Source organism: Eptatretus burgeri, chromosome 17 (assembly GCF_056783735.1).
Source record: "Eptatretus burgeri isolate ZD-2024b chromosome 17, Ebu_testis_v1, whole genome shotgun sequence".
In the NCBI taxonomy this organism is placed as follows: domain Eukaryota; kingdom Metazoa; phylum Chordata; class Myxini; order Myxiniformes; family Myxinidae; genus Eptatretus; species Eptatretus burgeri.
In genome coordinates this window covers 39,994,653-40,011,547 of record NC_140977.1, presented here as the reverse complement: position 1 = coordinate 40,011,547, position 16,895 = coordinate 39,994,653, and the positions used below count along the sequence as shown (strand labels likewise).

At 48.5% G+C, this 16,895-nt stretch overlaps 1 protein-coding gene across 2 annotated transcripts in view; it reads left to right on the top strand.

Annotated features, from left to right (window-relative positions):
* LOC147009846 (uncharacterized) overlaps nt 1–16,515 on the top strand; it is a 169,224-nt gene extending 152,709 nt beyond the window's left edge. For both annotated transcript variants that reach the window (XR_015052807.1, XM_085861672.1), the window contains exon 3: nt 15,683–16,515. Coding sequence is in view for 1 of the 2 variants with exons in the window: in XM_085861672.1 (XP_085717798.1) it covers nt 15,683–15,858 (176 nt within the window). In the remaining variant the exon portion in view is untranslated. The remainder of the gene's footprint in view (nt 1–15,682) is intronic.
* Nucleotides 16,516–16,895: the final 380 nt, after the last annotated feature.

Sequence of the window (16,895 nt, the reverse complement as noted above, 5' to 3'; positions counted from 1 at the left end):
AACTCATGTCAGAACAGCTGCATACACAAAGACACAACAATGTATATCGAATAATCCATTGGCACATCGACAAAAATGTCAACATCCCAGTTTCAGAAAAATCATGGAAACATGAACCAAAAGTGAGTGATCAAAACGAGGATGTTGTGCTCATGTACGGCCTGACCATCACATCAAGTGTGAGCATAGAAATCAAAGCATTGAGAGTGGACATCCTTCCTCTTATCTTCTTTCGTATGGAGCACATGACTGCTGATTGCATCATATGCTGGGGCCACAACTCTGCCGCTGATGCAGTGCCCCCTGTAGGTTGGAGCAGAGATTTGCAATTTGTTTATGGTGACTGCGATAACTCGCCTCCTCCACACGAAGGATACCGTGGGATCGTTAACGTCCACCAGCTAATGCCGGCAGATGGGATGCCCATTTTCACGTCCATCTGGGAGACGACAGACACACTGATGAATCACCTCGCCGGTGAAACACCAGGATGACAGTTTATAGCTGGGTCAGCATTCGAAACAAGCAGACAGAGTATTGCACTAAGATAGAAAAAGGAAAGGATCCATCCAGTCATTGGGACCATACTCTGTTCAGAGCATTGTTGCTACCAAAGCAGTCTCCTAGGCTATTGGGCACAATCCTGGACGGGTCACCACTCCAACACAAGATGCACAAATGGCTCAATCATCCCAGTAAGCTGGTACTCACTTTGCCAACCTTCGAAGGATGACAGTCTGAGTCAACCCCACATGGTATTAATTAAACAGCCAAGCAGGATTTCGAACTCAGGATGCTGGGATCCCAAGCTGACCACCCTAACCATTAAGCCAACACCAGGCATGAAGGAAAGGATGGCATTGCTAACCGAGGTGTCTGCCCAGAGAGTTTGGCCTAAATGAGGTGTAAATTATTTTTTAAATGACTGTAAAGTAAAAAATGAAGCCAAAATAACCCAGAAGCTAAAGAGTGCCAACATTATGCCATTTACTTTTTTTTGTATGCAGCCTGTGGCTGCTGATTGCATCATTGCTGGAAGTGTGTCTGTGTTGCTGATGCAGTGCACCTTTTTTCCAGTAAGCTCGTACTCATTTTGGCAACCTCAGAAGGATGACAGGTTGAGTCAACCAACCTGGTGTTATTTAGCAACACAACATGGGCTCAAACTCAAGACCCAAGAATCTTAAGTCTGCCATGTTAACTGTTAAGCCAGCACCAGACTTATTGTGCCAGTGATATAGTAATAGCAACAGGATTAATAAAGCAGAACCTCACGAAGATTTTATTAACGACGAGAAGATAACCCGTTTCCACCGGGCTGTTGTAAGGGAATTCATTCCCAATGCAGTGTGGAATATTTAGGGAGTTTGCTCGGAATGTCTTTTGACAGCATAATGGCAGAGACCCATAGAAATGCTGCATAATGTGCTCTTCGAAAGGAAACAGGGTCTCGTGGAAATGTGCAAACTAGGTCGTACATACCTATTTATGGCCTGAGCTGGCATTTGACCTTTAATGGCCTGAGCTGAACACAAAGTTTTCAACCTCCTCAAACCCCCTCTTCCAGCTCTCTGTCCTCTCTCTCCCCCCCCCTTAACCCAACTCTGTTCTCTCCACCCCCTTTCTTCTTCAAGTCCTAAATCTCCCCCCACCCCCACAAACCCCAAGTTCACAAGCCCCCTCCCAACCCCAAGTCCTCAACCCCCTTTCCCAACTCTGTCCTTTCTCTGCCCCCCCCCCCCAACACCATCCTTCTGTCCTCCACTTCCCTCTTCCTCTCCCTCTTCAAGTCCTCAACCAACTCCCCTCCAAACCCTAAGTCCGCATGATAGTGAGTGTGACTTCAAGTCCCCAACCCCTTTCTTCTTCAAGTTCTCACCCCCCCCCCTGTTCCCTCCCAGCCGAGCCACAAGTCCTCAATGCCAAGTTTTCAACCCCTCCAGCCCACAATTCTCAAACCCCCTCTCCCAGCTTTCTGTTCCCTCATTGCCCCTCCACTCATCTCTGTTCTCTCCTCCCCCTTTCTTCTTCAGATCCTCACCCCTCCCCCCTCCCAAACCCCAAGTTCACAAGCTCCCTCCCAACTCCAAGTCCTCAACCCCACTTTCCCAACCTTCTCTACCCCTCACACCATCTCTCTGTCCTCCACTCCCCCTTTCCTCTTCAAGTCCTCAACTACCCCCCCCACCCCCTAAACCCAAAATCCGCATGATAGTTATTAACGATGAACAGTGCTAAGGTTTATTGGTGACGTAAATGGGCGAAAAGGTAAATTAGATGTTGGATGGAATTGACTGAATAATTTGTGGTTATATATATTTATTTCCGATAGGTGTGCAAACCAGCGACTCTGAGCCTATACACCACCCGTGTGCACAACAATGCACATAACTCGAAATTGCGTGACGATCTATATTGATAGACCTCTACATGCATTGTCCAAATCCAAGAGCTATTAAATGAGGTATCATCCAGCATTGCACATGCTGTGGTTACGACGTTTACCCCATTCAGACACAGTCACGCAACTTGCATTTCTATCGAGGTACATCGAATATAGACACTTGGGGATGTTACTACAAACAAACAATAATTGGAGACTCTCCTGAGTTTCATGATAATCCTGAAAAGAACCCTTGAAACAAAGATAAAGAATCTTAAAATCACTTAAAACGTCACAACATGGTCCTCGAAACATGATCCCATAAAAACGACGGTGAATACTTTGAGATCTGGAGGACTGTGTTCGACATCCACCTCTTCTAAAAATGTTGTAAAAACATCCCGATGGTGGGAAAGAATCTGAAGCTTCACACTCACCAATCAAGTGCACTCCCAAACATGCCAAACAATGGAAAGTAGGTTTAATGATGAAATATAATGTCGCACAAAAGGGGAGCCAAAGGAGTGTGCATGTTCAGAAACACACAAAGTACAGGTTATTCAACTTGTCACGGGAAAACAATCATCTCACTCTTCACTTGTACCTCGATTCGATTACATTGCATCACATAAAAAGTTAACAAAAGTTGAAGCTACTTTTACAACTTGCTCAGTCTCAGAGCACAAATTGGCAGTGTTTGACTCATTATGTTCGGACTCAAAAACAGTGGACCTTCCAAAGCCCTCCTGCTGCCCCCAAGCACCCCACAAACTACACTGTGAACAAAGTATCTTGTATCGCAGTGGCGACCCACCCAGCATTGGTTCTCACCGAGAAATGTTGTTTCTTGATAAGTCGAGCGCTGTAAAAAGTATGGGCACACCGGATTAACCCATCAGCTAAAAAGGCTATCTATCGCATGAAAGGCTTTAATTTTTTTTTTAGCCCTCAAAAAATTCGAGGTATTATGATTCTAGTCCATGTTTATTTGGCCAAATAGCACTTCAATTGCTAAGGTTATAAACACCAATTTTTTCATGAAGATAGATACTCGTCCGAAGTTGTGCAATTGAGTGTACATCTTTGGCTTTGACATTTTTAATTGACCCTTTTTCTCATGAATGAGCTTCAGGGAAAAACTTTCGTTCAATAAACGTTGAAACTTTGCAAGTGGGTCAGAATGTGTTCCTTTGAGACCCGTATTTAAAATCAGGTCACTGCACCCTCATTTCATAATTTAGCAAAGGTTTATATTGTTGCGGATTCGCGCCCGCCGGCGTGCGAACGGCCACGTAACTCGAATCGCGACACGTCGCCCACCGGACGGACAATCCCGTCGTGACCCTCTCGGACTAACGCCGGGAACTAGTCACGGGTGGGCCTTTCGGCCTCACCACGATCGTGCCAATCGGCCCCCGCGTGGGATAGGGTTGCTCGCCAAATTCGACCTACCTAAGTACCCACACGGAGGGTAGACCGGGCGACCGCACCTCGCCGCAGGTCGACTTCGGACACGGGCCACTTTAAGCGACCCGTTCCGTACTATCGGGATAACCGAGCGGTGTTATCGTCAACCTGGACGGTTCGATTAATTATCGGGCGTTTTAGCCCACGACCAACCCTTTACGTGAAGTAAGATGGAGATTCAATAGAGGAAAAGACGAAGCGAAGCGGGAAAACAGTTCAACATAAAGCACATTTATTTCACGATGAACGGAAAGCACACATATACAATTACACCAAAAGCAAATGTAAAAGAAGAAGAAACACAATATTACACAAAAAGCAAATATAAAAGAGAAACACAATGCAGATCTATTACCGACTACGCGAGCACACGGCAACACTTATGCAGTTTTACTTCACAGACGGCGCCGACAACACACATACCCAAAGCAAAAGAAAAGGACCACCCTCAAGGATGAGGCGGGCCTGGGGCCGAGACCGCGTCGGGCCTACCCGTCTGGTGATGAGCCGCGAAATGGCGCTGGCGCCCCGACTCCGCGGGCCTCGCTGGGACTGCCTGGTATGGGGTGGGGACGGAGCCCCCTTCTCGCACTATCTCAGCGCGGGGGGAAACAGGAGGGGGGGTTGTTGATGCTCGGGGGATGGAGGATATCTCCCTGTCTCGGGTCCCGCGACGAGCGTCTCCACCACGACCTCGGTCGCGCTGCCGGCCTCTCCCTCTGCAGCTCCCCGACTCCGACACGAGCACCCCCTCGACCGCCTTCGCCACAGCCACCTCTCCACAGCTCCGTCCTCTTCACTCTGACTACTACCACTTCTTCCCAGCTCCAACGACAACTCCGACACGAGCACCCCCTCGACCGTCTTCACCGCCGCCACCTCTCCACAGCTCCGTCCTCTTCACTCTGACTACTACCACTTCTTCCCAGCTCCACCGACAACTCCCAACTGCGAACTCTCAACTGACTCGACTGACGAACGCGGCCCCTTATATGCCCCGTGGCTTCGCCCCTTCACCTTTGACCCTTTACCTCCGACCCTTCACCTCTAACTGGCTCCCCATTGGACCGAGGAAAAGTGGGCGTGAATGCTTTTTGATCCATGAATTTGCATATAGCGACCGCACTCCAACGCCCTGGAGGCGGGGCCAAATCGCCCCACGCTCACCGATAGGACGGAACAGAAGTGGGCGTGAGTCGTTTTTGATCCGTTTTCCTCGGAAAGTCTGTGATGTTTCTGAACACGCTGCTCGGTGCGCGCCCTGCACGAGTCCAGTATCGGTGCCCACAAGTGGGGCAAGAATGGTGGTGATGCGATGGTGGCGAGTTGTGACGGTAAAGGTCGTGGCTGTTGTTGTGAAGCGGCGTTGTGGTTGGTGGTTGTTGTTGTGAAGCGGCGTTGTGGTTGGTGGTTGTTGTGTGATGGCTGTTGAGACGTGGTTGGTGGTGGTAGTAATGGCGGCTGGTCCAAAATAAAGATAGTAAAAGAAAAACGGCTATCTAAAAGGGTCGCAGCCCGCATGAATGACATTTATTCCCTCTAAACAACGGGTTTGGGCCTAACTACACATATACTTACAGAGATATCTCACCTAAGGGACCTGAATGGTGGTTTGCGAATTTCGTCAACCACAACACTACCCCCTCCCCTTTTTTACAGACTCGTCCCGAGTTTGAACTGAACGCAGTGAACCACAACGGTGCATGGGCTGCACAAACGCAGTCTCCGTGCCAGCTCAAGTGGCACACGCAATGAACACAACGAATGGATGGATGGACACAAACACGGTGCACGGGCCGCCACTGCAGGCCCGTGTTGTAGCTGCCAACAGGGCAGTTCTTGCAGCTTGCAAACTGTTGCTTTCTGATCCTGGCGCACATGGCAATGAACAGGGGGGGGGGGGGCAAAGCAAGAATTGAACGGGGCTGGTGAACAGGGGCAGTGGGCATGTCATGGCAAAGGTAGCAGGCAAACACAGCCCGAAGAAGAAGGCCGCTGCAGGCAAACACAGCCGGCAGACGAACTGGCCGGCACAGGCCTTGAAGCACAGCAGCTGCAGACAATCCGACCGGCACAGGCCTTGCAGCACAGCAGCTGCAGACGATCCGACCGGCACAGGCCTTGCAGCACAGCAGCTGCAGACGATCCAGCCGGCACAGGCCTTGCAGCAAAACAACAGCTGCCGATGAAGTGGGCCGGCCTTTGCCTTGCAGCAACGCAGCCAGCAGATGAAGCTGGCCAGCCTTTGCCGTTCAGTGGAGGTTGGTGGAGGGAGTGCGGTGGTGCTGGCCACTCGGAAGGCGGGCTCGGACCTATCCTACGGTCTCCCTCCCAACCTATCGCCTTTGCCTGTCATTGTCTATACCCACTCCCTTAATTTGTCAAACCCCAATTTAGCCCCAACTTATATTTTTATTATTATTTTTTTATTTTTACTTCCCCACTATAAATCGTCCCCTAACCCTTGCACTGTCCTTGTTCGGCTAACCTATCCTGTCACCTAGCCTACTCCCAACCCCTACGTTCCCTTCCCGGAGGGGGACAAGGGAGAGCTAGCGTCCTGTGCCGAGGCCCAACGAAGCCTCAGAATGGCCTCCCCAGAGTTCAGCGATCTATAACCAAAGTGGGTCCAGCGGCCCACAACGAGAGCGAGGGGATGGATGGTGCGGAGGGGTACACTTTCTATCTACCCTAACCATTTAACTGTTAAACTACCCCGGGGCTTTCAACAAGCGCCTCTCGCTTAAACTATTGGTTCTATAAACCCAGATTCCCGTCGCCTGTGTTGGTGTCCTTCCAATTTCGGGCCTCGCCCCCCAATTTTCTCTCCGTGCCCTCACACGGTCTCATGGCTGGGACACGTGGTTCCCTTTGGCAGGCACGACCCTCTGCCGAATCTCCAGCTATGGCACCCCCGGGCACTACACTGCCTCCGAGCCTACCAGCTCCCTAAACACCGGGGAGTGCCCCCCATGGCACCTCCCCTGAAACGCACACGTGGCAGGCTGGCTTCCCAGGCCCCTTTCCGAGGGTCACCCGTGCCCACAACACTGCCCACGCGGCTAATGGCGCCCCGGGCCCCCGCACCAAGCAGGCGCACCCGTGCCCACTACGCTATCCCGGCCCCCCATGGGCCCTTGGCCTACCACGGCCGACTAGCCTGGTGCCCGGGGTACCCACTCAGCGATACTCACCTTTCGCCACCACGCTCCCAGCCCGTCAACAGGGCTCCTGCACCCCTCCAAACGGGTTTCGAGCCTACTTCCCCACCAACAACAAAACGACCTCCATTTTGTAAATTTGACTAACCCCCTAACTCAGTCTACACTGACCCCGGGGTCCCTTGGGCGGGAGTCACTCCTCCCCCCAATCACTCATCGCACCATGCAGTCCCCATTCGCTCCATACACACAGACCCGCTGGCCTCACTCACTCACCAAGTACTCACCTCACAACTCACCAACTCTTCAACACACACACACCGCTGAACTCTGCCATCCTTCTAACTACCTCCCCTAACTAACTCGTGCTCCCACGTCGTCCCTTAAACTACAGCACGTTCCTTTTAACACTACGTAGCTAAGCTACGTCCCCACTACACATTCACTGTCTGTCACTGTCTTCTAACTCAAAAATTCATTTTATTTCCCAACCTAAATCTGGCTACAATCCCTCTAACTAATCCATTCCACGGACTCCATGAGGACTTACCCCTGCCCCATGAAGTCGGTCTAACTAAGCTAACCCTTCCCCCTAACTAGTTTCCATCCTGTGCCCAGGTCAAGGGGGTCTCCACCCCTTGCCCAGGAATCCTGTGCACCCGAAAGTGAGGCTTGCTTTTTTTTTTTTTTTTTTTTCTTTACATGCGCAGCACCAGCACAGCAACTCACAGCTCGCGCACTTTGCACCTGCCCGTGACGTCATGCAGCTGCACGTGTTCCTCGTCCCTCCTTGGACGGTACCATCCGGCAGGGATACCCCTCCTGCCGGATTCCAACCCCACGTGCAGCCATGACGTCACCGTGCGCATAAAAAAAAAAACACAAGCCCCACGTCTCGAGGGGTTCCCCACGCGAACACATGTGCTTTGCCCGTTGGAGCTTAACACACACGATCGCGTGGAGAACCCGTCCAGTCCAAATCCATAATCCTGCCTAAACTTTGTCCGTCCGCGGGATCGGCAAATCCACCGCTGGCGTTTCCGGACCGGGACTTCACTCTCGCAAGCGAGCATGTGGGGGCCTCGTGCGTTGCACAGCACGGACCACGTACTCACTGCTGGGTGAACCCGGCACGGTCCCCGAAACAACTACAGCCGCTACTCGGCTTCCTTTCCTCACATGTCGCCGTCGTCGCCATTCGACCCACGCACACCTGCGTGTTACGACGCTCACACACCTCACCATTAAACTCACACCGGGAGACGCGGCTGCATGTTCGCACATGCCCACCGACATCTCCCTTACATACCGCTCTCTCACACACACGGTCTCCCTTGCACTCGGCCGTTCACTCACGCATGCTACCTCCCTCGCACACGTGGCTCCACGCACTCGCGGCCTTTCACTCACTCGTGGTTCCTCATCCACCCACCGTTCCTCACTCATACACCGTGCCTCACTCACACACGCGGGGGCACTCAACCGCGGTGTTTCATCCATACTGGCCGTTTCATCCACACACACGGCCTCTTCCACTTGCGGTGCCCCTTTTACACACTGCGTGCTGGGAAGCACGTACTCCGGCACAATCGCCACCACACCACTCACACACGGGGTCGCTTCCACACACGGGGACGCACTCACACTTTGCACCACACACACAGGGACAACTACACTGGGGATTCGTGTCCCCACAAGGGTCTCCGGGGCCTCTATACCCCCCAAGCTTTCCGTGCACCTGTCCACAGCACTCCTCCCCTCGACCTCGCAAAGCACGACCGAACTCACCTGGTCGTGACTCGCCTCAAGGGGGCATACTCCCTCCCCTCGTTCCTGGGGGAGGTCATCCCGCTGCTCGCACCGGGCCTCCAGCCAGTCCGCGAGCTCACCCCCATTATCCTCCACTACCTCCGTGTGTGTGTGCGTCTCTAAACCCGTCATTATCGTGCAGTCTCTCCTCTATTTTTTCTGTCTCCCGTGTCTCTATACATTTTCTCTCCTGGTTCCTTTTTTCTGTCTCTTCCTGGTTCCTTTTTCTTTCCCATCTGAGTCGTTCTTTCTCTCTGAGCCCCATTAGCTGTTCGTTCTCCCTCCGTAGCTCCTCAATCTCCGTTGACTCCAATCTCGCTCTCCGTTTTAGTTGTTCAATTTCACACTCATACAGTTGTTGTTTTCTCTCCCACTGTTCCTCCTGCTCTTTGTTTTCCAATTTCATCGTTTCTTTCAATTGGCTCATTTCCTTCCTGTGTTTCATTCGCTGTTCTCTCACTACTCTTCCTCGTTTCCTCTCCTGTCCTTCCTTCTCCAGTTTCATGGTTTGCTTCATTTGGTTAATCTCCTTTTTGTGTTTCATTTGCTGCTGTCTCATTACTCTTCCTTGTTTCCTCTCCTGTCCTTCCTTCTCCAGTTTCGTTGTTTGCTTAATTTGGTTAATCTCCTTTTTGTGTTTCATTTGCTGCTGTCTCATTACTCTTCCTCGTTCCCTCTCCTGTCCTTCCTTCTCCAGTTTCATGGTTTTCTTGATTTGGTTAATCTCCATTTTGTGTTTCATTCGCTGCTGTCTCATTACTCTTCCGAGTTTCCTCTCCTGTCTTTCCTTATCCAGTTTCATGGTTTTCTTCATTTGGTTAATCTCCTTTTTGTGTTTCATTTCCTGTTGTCTCATTACTCTTCCTTGTTTCCTCTCCTGTCCTTCCTTCTCCAGTTTCGTTGTTTGCTTAATTTGGTTAATCTCCTTTTTGTGTTTCATTTGTTGCTGTCTCATTACTCTTCCTCGTTCCCTCTCCTGTCCTTCCTTCTCCAGTTTCATGGTTTTCTTGATTTGGTTCATCTCCATTTTGTGTTTCATTCGCTGCTGTCTCATTACTCTTCCTAGTTTCCTCTCCTGTCTTTCCTTATCCAGTTTCATGGTTTTCTTCATTTGGTTAATCTCCTTTTTGTGTTTCATTTGCTGTTGTCTCATTACTCTTCCTTGTTTCCTCTCCTGTCCTTCCTTCTCCAGTTTCGATGTTTGCTTCATTTGGTTAATCTCCCTTTTGTGTTTCATTTGCTGCTGTCTCATTACTCTTCCTTGTTCCCTCTCCTGTCCTTTCTTCTCCAGTTTCGTTGTTTGCTTAATTTGGTTAATCTCCTTTTTGTGTTTCATTTGCTGCTGTCTCATTACTCTTCCTCGTTCCCTCTCCTGTCCTTCCTTCTCCAGTTTCATGGTTTTCTTGATTTGGTTCATCTCCATTTTGTGTTTCATTCGCTGCTGTCTCATTACTCTTCCTAGTTTCCTCTCCTGTCTTTCCTTATCCAGTTTCATGGTTTTCTTCATTTGGTTAATCTCCTTTTTGTGTTTCATTTGCTGTTGTCTCATTACTCTTCCTCGTTTCCTCTCCTGTCCTTCCTTCTCCAGTTTCGTTGTTTGCTGCATTTGGTTAATCTCCCTTTTGTGTTTCATTTGCTGCTGTCTCATTACTCTTCCTTGTTTCCTCTCCTGTCCTTCCTTCTCCAGTTTCGTTGTTTGCTTAATTTGGTTAATCTCCTTTTTGTGTTTCATTTGCTGCTGTCTCATTACTCTTCCTCGTTCCCTCTCCTGTCCTTCCTTCTCCAGTTTCATGGTTTTCTTGATTTGGTTCATCTCCATTTTGTGTTTCATTCGCTGCTGTCTCATTACTCTTCCTAGTTTCCTCTCCTGTCTTTCCTTATCCAGTTTCATGGTTTTCTTCATTTGGTTAATCTCCTTTTTGTGTTTCATTCGCTGTTCTTTGTCTATCTCCTCGTACTCCAGCCTTTCTTTCAATTGGTCAACCTCAGATTCATGTTCTTTTTGTTTTCTATTCCATTGTTCCTCTCGTTCTTCCCTCTCCAATCTCGTTGTGTCCTTCAATCTCCTGATTTCTCCTTCCTGCTTCATTCCTTGCTCCTTTACTTTCTCCTCGTATTCAAACCTATTTTTTTCCTTTTGTCGTTCAGTTTCAAATTCATACTTTTTCAGTTTTCTATTCCACTGTCTTTCTTGTTCCTCCTTCTGCAATCTCGTCATTTCTTTCAACTGACTGATTTCTTTCTCCTGTCTCATTCGTTCTTCCTTCATTACTCTTTCTTGTTCCTCATTCTTTAGTCTGGCCTTCGCTTCCAGCTGTTCGGTCTGTACAGTGTGGTTTCTTCAAGTTTCATTTTCCGTTCTCTTCCTTTCCTCTTTTAACACTCTCAGTTCGTTTTGTAGTTCCCTCTCTTTGGTTTGGTGTTTCTGTAACTCAGAAACTTTCTTTTCCAATTCCTTTCTCATCTCCGCACACTCAGACTTTGCTTTGGCTTCTAACTGTTCTTCCGGCTTGCGCTTGTGGTTTTCTACCCGTCTTCCCAGTTCCTCTGTCTCCGTTTTTCCCTCCAGTCCCAGCTTATCAACTCTCTTCGTCATGTCTTGAAGTCTTTTCTCACACTCCACCGTTTCGACCTTCAATCCCTCCTCTGTCTCCTCCTGGCTTTCTTTTAATTTTTCTAATACCTTCTTTACCTCGTGTCTCGTCTTACACGTCTCCCGAATTATTTTCTCGCCCGCCCCGACCGCGGGCCTGACAGCCGTTGCACTCCCCCCCAGCTCGTTCGTCCCAGCACGTGGCAGCGCCATTTTCTCGCCCGTGGTCCGCGTTTCGCTCCTCGCCATTGCCATAATGCCTGCCTGCAGGCCGATGCCCATGCTCTGCATCTCACCCCGCATTTCTTTCATTTGGTTTTTCGCTTCGAGTGCGTTTCCATCAATTTTTTTATGTTCCATTTGTTGCGTATTTCTCTTCATTTCGTTGTTCCTTTCTTTCATTCCGGCATTCCTGTAATCCAGTTTGTCATTTATGCTCTGCGCGAGTTCCATAATCTGCCGCATTGTCACCTGCCCTGGCCACTCCCACTGACTACATTTAGTGGTGGAGTTATAATAAAAAAAACCGACCAGATGAACGGCATCGATGCCTTTCCCAACCTTCTGGTACGGGTTTCTCTTGCACGGTGATCCCGTCCTGAGCCATGGATTCTACATTACTATTGCACATACCTAATCCACCCGGCACCCGCTCGCCTTGAGACGCCATCTTGCTTCTCGTAAAGGGTCAATTTGAATCGCTCGTAATTTGGAGGGAATCGGGGGTCGCTCCTCTCACCCCTGGACCGATTCCCGTGAATTTAGCTGGAGACAGGAGAGCCCGTTTTCCCGTTCTCCGATACCAGTGCCGCGAGGAGGGCGATGGGTTTATATCGCATGACCTGACACCAGTGTTGCGGATTCGCGCCCACCGGCGTGCGAAGGGCCACGTAACTCGAATCGCGACACGTCGCCCACCGGACGGACAATCCCGTCGTGACCCTCTCGGACTAACGCCGGGAACTAGTCACGGGTGGGCCTTTCGGCCTCACCACGATCGTGCCAATCGGCCCCCGCGTGGGATAGGGTTGCTCGCCAAATTCGACCTACCTAAGTACCCACACGGAGGGTAGACCGGGCGACCACACCTCGCCGCAGGTCGACTTCGGACACGGGCCACTTTAAGCGACCCGTTCCGTACTATCGGGATAACCGAGCGGTGTTATCGTCAACCTGGACGGTTCGATTAATTATCGGGCGTTTTAGCCCACGACCAACCCTTTACGTGAAGTAAGATGGAGATTCAATAGAGGAAAAGACGAAGCGAAGCGGGAAAACAGTTCAACATAAAGCACATTTATTTCACGATGAACGGAAAGCACACATATACAATTACACCAAAAGCAAATGTAAAAGAAGAAGAAACACAATATTACACAAAAAGCAAATATAAAAGAGAAACACAATGCAGATCTATTACCGACTACGCGAGCACACGGCAACACTTATGCAGTTTTACTTCACAGACGGCGCCGACAACACACATACCCAAAGCAAAAGAAAAGGACCACCCTCAAGGATGAGGCGGGCCTGGGGCCGAGACCGCGTCGGGCCTACCCGTCTGGTGATGAGCCGCGAAATGGCGCTGGCGCCCCGACTCCGCGGGCCTCGCTGGGATTGCCTGGTATGGGGTGGGGACGGGGCCCCCTTCTCGCACTATCTCAGCGCGGGGGGAAACAGGAGGGGGGGTTGTTGATGCTCGGGGGATGGAGGATATCTCCCTGTCTCGGGTCCCGCAACGAGCGTCTCCACCACGACCTCGGTCGCGCCGCCGGCCTCTCCCTCCGCAGCTCCCCGACTCCGACACGAGCACCCCCTCGACCGCCTTCGCCGCCGCCACCTCTCCACAGCTCCGTCCTCTTCACTCTGACTACTACCACTTCTTCCCAGCTCCACCGACAACTCCGACACGAGCACCCCCTCGACCTTCTTCGCCGCCGCCACCTCTCCACAGCTCCGTCCTCTTCACTCTGACTACTACCACTTCTTCCCAGCTCCACCGACAACTCCCAACTGCGAACTCTCAACTGACTCGACTGACGAACGCGGCCCCTTATATGCCCCGTGGCTTCGCCCCTTCACCTTTGACCCTTTACCTCCGACCCTTCACCTCTAACTGGCTCCCCATTGGACCGAGGAAAAGTGGGCGTGAATGCTTTTTGATCCATGAATTTGCATATAGCGACCGCACTCCAACGCCCTGGAGGCGGGGCCAAATCGCCCCACGCTCACCGATAGGACGGAACAGAAGTGGGCGTGAGTCGTTTTTGATCCGTTTTCCTCGGAAAGTCTGTGATGTTTCTGAACACGCTGCTCGGTGCGCGCCCTGCACGAGTCCAGTATCGGTGCCCACAAGTGGCGCAAGAATGGTGGTGATGCGATGATGGCGAGTTGTGACGGTAAAGGTCGTGGCTGTTGTTGTGAAGCGGCGTTGTGGTTGGTGGTTGTTGTTGTGAAGCGGCGTTGTGGTTGGTGGTTGTTGTGTGATGGCTGTTGAGACGTGGTTGGTGGTGGTAGTAATGGCGGCTGGTCCAAAATAAAGATAGTAAAAGAAAAACGGCTATCTAAAAGGGTCGCAGCCCGCATGAATGACATTTATTCCCTCTAAACAACGGGTTTGGGCCTAACTACACATATACTTACAGAGATATCTCACCTAAGGGACCTGAATGGTGGTTTGCGAATTTCGTCAACCACAACAATATGTTCACATATGATGATGCACTTTGTGGTGTCCTCGAAGCTTTTTTTGCAAACTAGGTCATACCGACCTATTTATGGCCTGAGCTAACATTTGACCTTTTCACACAACACTCATAACCAAATTCCTTAATTTGACTTATTCCATCGACTTTCTTACTCTTTACCATGTTGATGCACCTTGCATGTTTTTCTGGAGCCTTTTTTGCAAACTAGGTCATACCGACCTATTTATGGCCTGAGCTCACATGTGACCGTTTCACATGATACTCATAACCAAATTCCTTAATTTGACTGATTCCATCGACTTTCATACTCTTTACCATGTTGATGCACCTTGGGTGTTGTTCTAGAACCTTTTTTGCAAACAAGGTCACATTAACCTGTTTATGGTGGAATCTGAAATTTGACCTATTTTTGTAGGTTAGGTCATCATTACCTGATTTCTTTCAAATAAGTATATATATATATATATATATATATATATATATATATATATATATATATATATATATATATATATATATAATTATATATATATATATATATATATATATATATATATATATATATATATATATATATACATTTTGTCCAATGTCAGCCTTTTTAAAGTGCAGATGCACCTTAATATCTGTGGGAAAGGATTTCAAGTAAAATATGGAGTTTGAAATAGAAAGCCCTCGTTGTTGTTCACAATAACATTTCCGTTTGTAATACTATTCATCTCTTGATGTTCCACCCTCTTTTTCTTTTCTCCTATCTTTTCACCACCTCCTTTCCCTTGTCTTCCTCATTCTCAGATACTCCCATACTCTTATCCTCTCAGTTTTAATTTTCTCAATTATCCTCCCCACCATTCCATGATTGAATGTCATGAGATCGCCTTATAAAACTCTTACTATCAGAAAAAAGCAGGAATTTTGTCTTTCTTTACTGTCGACTAAGTGCCAGCACAAACCTTTCCAGAATTTACAAGAAGTCACTAATCAGTGTTTAATGGAGATTTATTGCCAACGAGTTCTGAAAGTCACTGACAGTAAGGCTCAGGGCAACTTTCGCCAACAAAAAAGCTAAAATTATGAGGTGCAACAAATATGTATTTAATAATCAAATGAAAGACCAAATACTGCATTGTAGGGGAAGGAGTCCAAATAAGTAAAGAGCAAATATTGAGTTGTCAGGAAGAATGTGGATGAGGGCATCAGGAAGAACCTGGATATAATTTGGGTTTCAGCTGCTACTTCTCTACCCTCAAAGCCATCTAGGTGCAGCCAAACCAGATTTTTTTAATTGGGTCACACCCGTCATTACAATGCACTAACACTGTTGTTTTGCAATACTTATACAGATTGACAAGATAGCAGACACAGATCAATACTTGGTGTAAGGTAATACAAAACAGCGTCACGTTACACCAAGTCATCATCTGCCTCTGCTATCTTGTCAATCTGTACAAGTAACTATGGAATGTGAGACAATCATAAATGTTATTAAATGTATAAGTAACTAGAATGCTAGAATGTTGCTTTGGACAGGTATTTACAACTGTCACCCTGATTTTTGCAGGAAGGACATTTCATCGTAGAGTCTACCATCCTTTCGGAGATCTCAATATGGCTGTCGACATTCACTCACAGCCGGGTGTTCGGTTTCAGATCCTGAGCTGGCTGTTTGGTTTTTTTCTCCACGGGATGGTGTGGGTTCGATTCCCATGGCTACTCACTCTCGCTGACCCCTACTGAGGAAGCGTGACGCGAGTTGAGGAAGGCCTTCGTCCTGCAGTGGAAAAGAAATAGGCTGGCTCAGAGTTTACCGTTAAACCCATGGTGTCTTTGGAGAAGAGAAGATCATTTTGTGGTGGAACACTGACTCTGTTCTTGGGGATATTCAGGGATTTAGGAGTCTGAAAGGTCTTGGGGTCTTCAGGTTATAAAGTGTATTAGGGGTCTAAAGAGTCTTTAGGGTTTGAGGGGTCCTCAGTGTCTCAAGGTATATCGGGGTCAAATGTAATTAATACACATGTTCATGTTCTTTGCAGACAAACAGACAAACAGACAGACAGTCAGACAAACAAACAAACGGACCCAAATGTAATACCTTCTACTCTGGAGAGGGTAACAAACGGATAAGGTTGCATCCCTCGCACCTGATCTTCCGACTCGAGATTTACTTTCCCAAAACGTGATCTGGAGGCTGTGTCTGAAAACGTGAATCCGATTAGCTGTGTCTGAAAACATAGTCAACTCGAGGGGGAGCACTCGGTAGAGTGCAAAACCTCCGCCGCCAATACTGCTGAGTCACTTAAATGAACCTGATATCCTATTCATTGTAGATCAAAACGGATCAGACTCCACTGAACCACGATTGAATAAACTAAACTAGATCGACGCGCTTGTATAAATGCCCAAAAAATTAAATCGAAATTTTTTGGGAAAAAAGGTGCAATATTTGTTTGTTTTTTTTCTAACAATTTTTTTTTGGGGGGGGGGGTGGAAATCACTTAAAACATGTAGAAATGCAAAAAAATTCAAATATTTTTCAAATAAAATCGAAATTTTTTTGAAAAAAAGTTGAAAATTTTTCTTTTTTTTTTCTCGAACAAATGTATTTTTTTTTGGTTGGAAATCACTTAAAACATGTAGAAATGCAAAAACAAATATTCAAATATTTTTTTCAAAATGGCCACCATAGCGGCCATATTGGACTTTGGACCAAGTTCAAAATCGAATGGCATGATCCTTGGACCATACCTAACCCCCCCCCCCCCCCCACCAAGTTT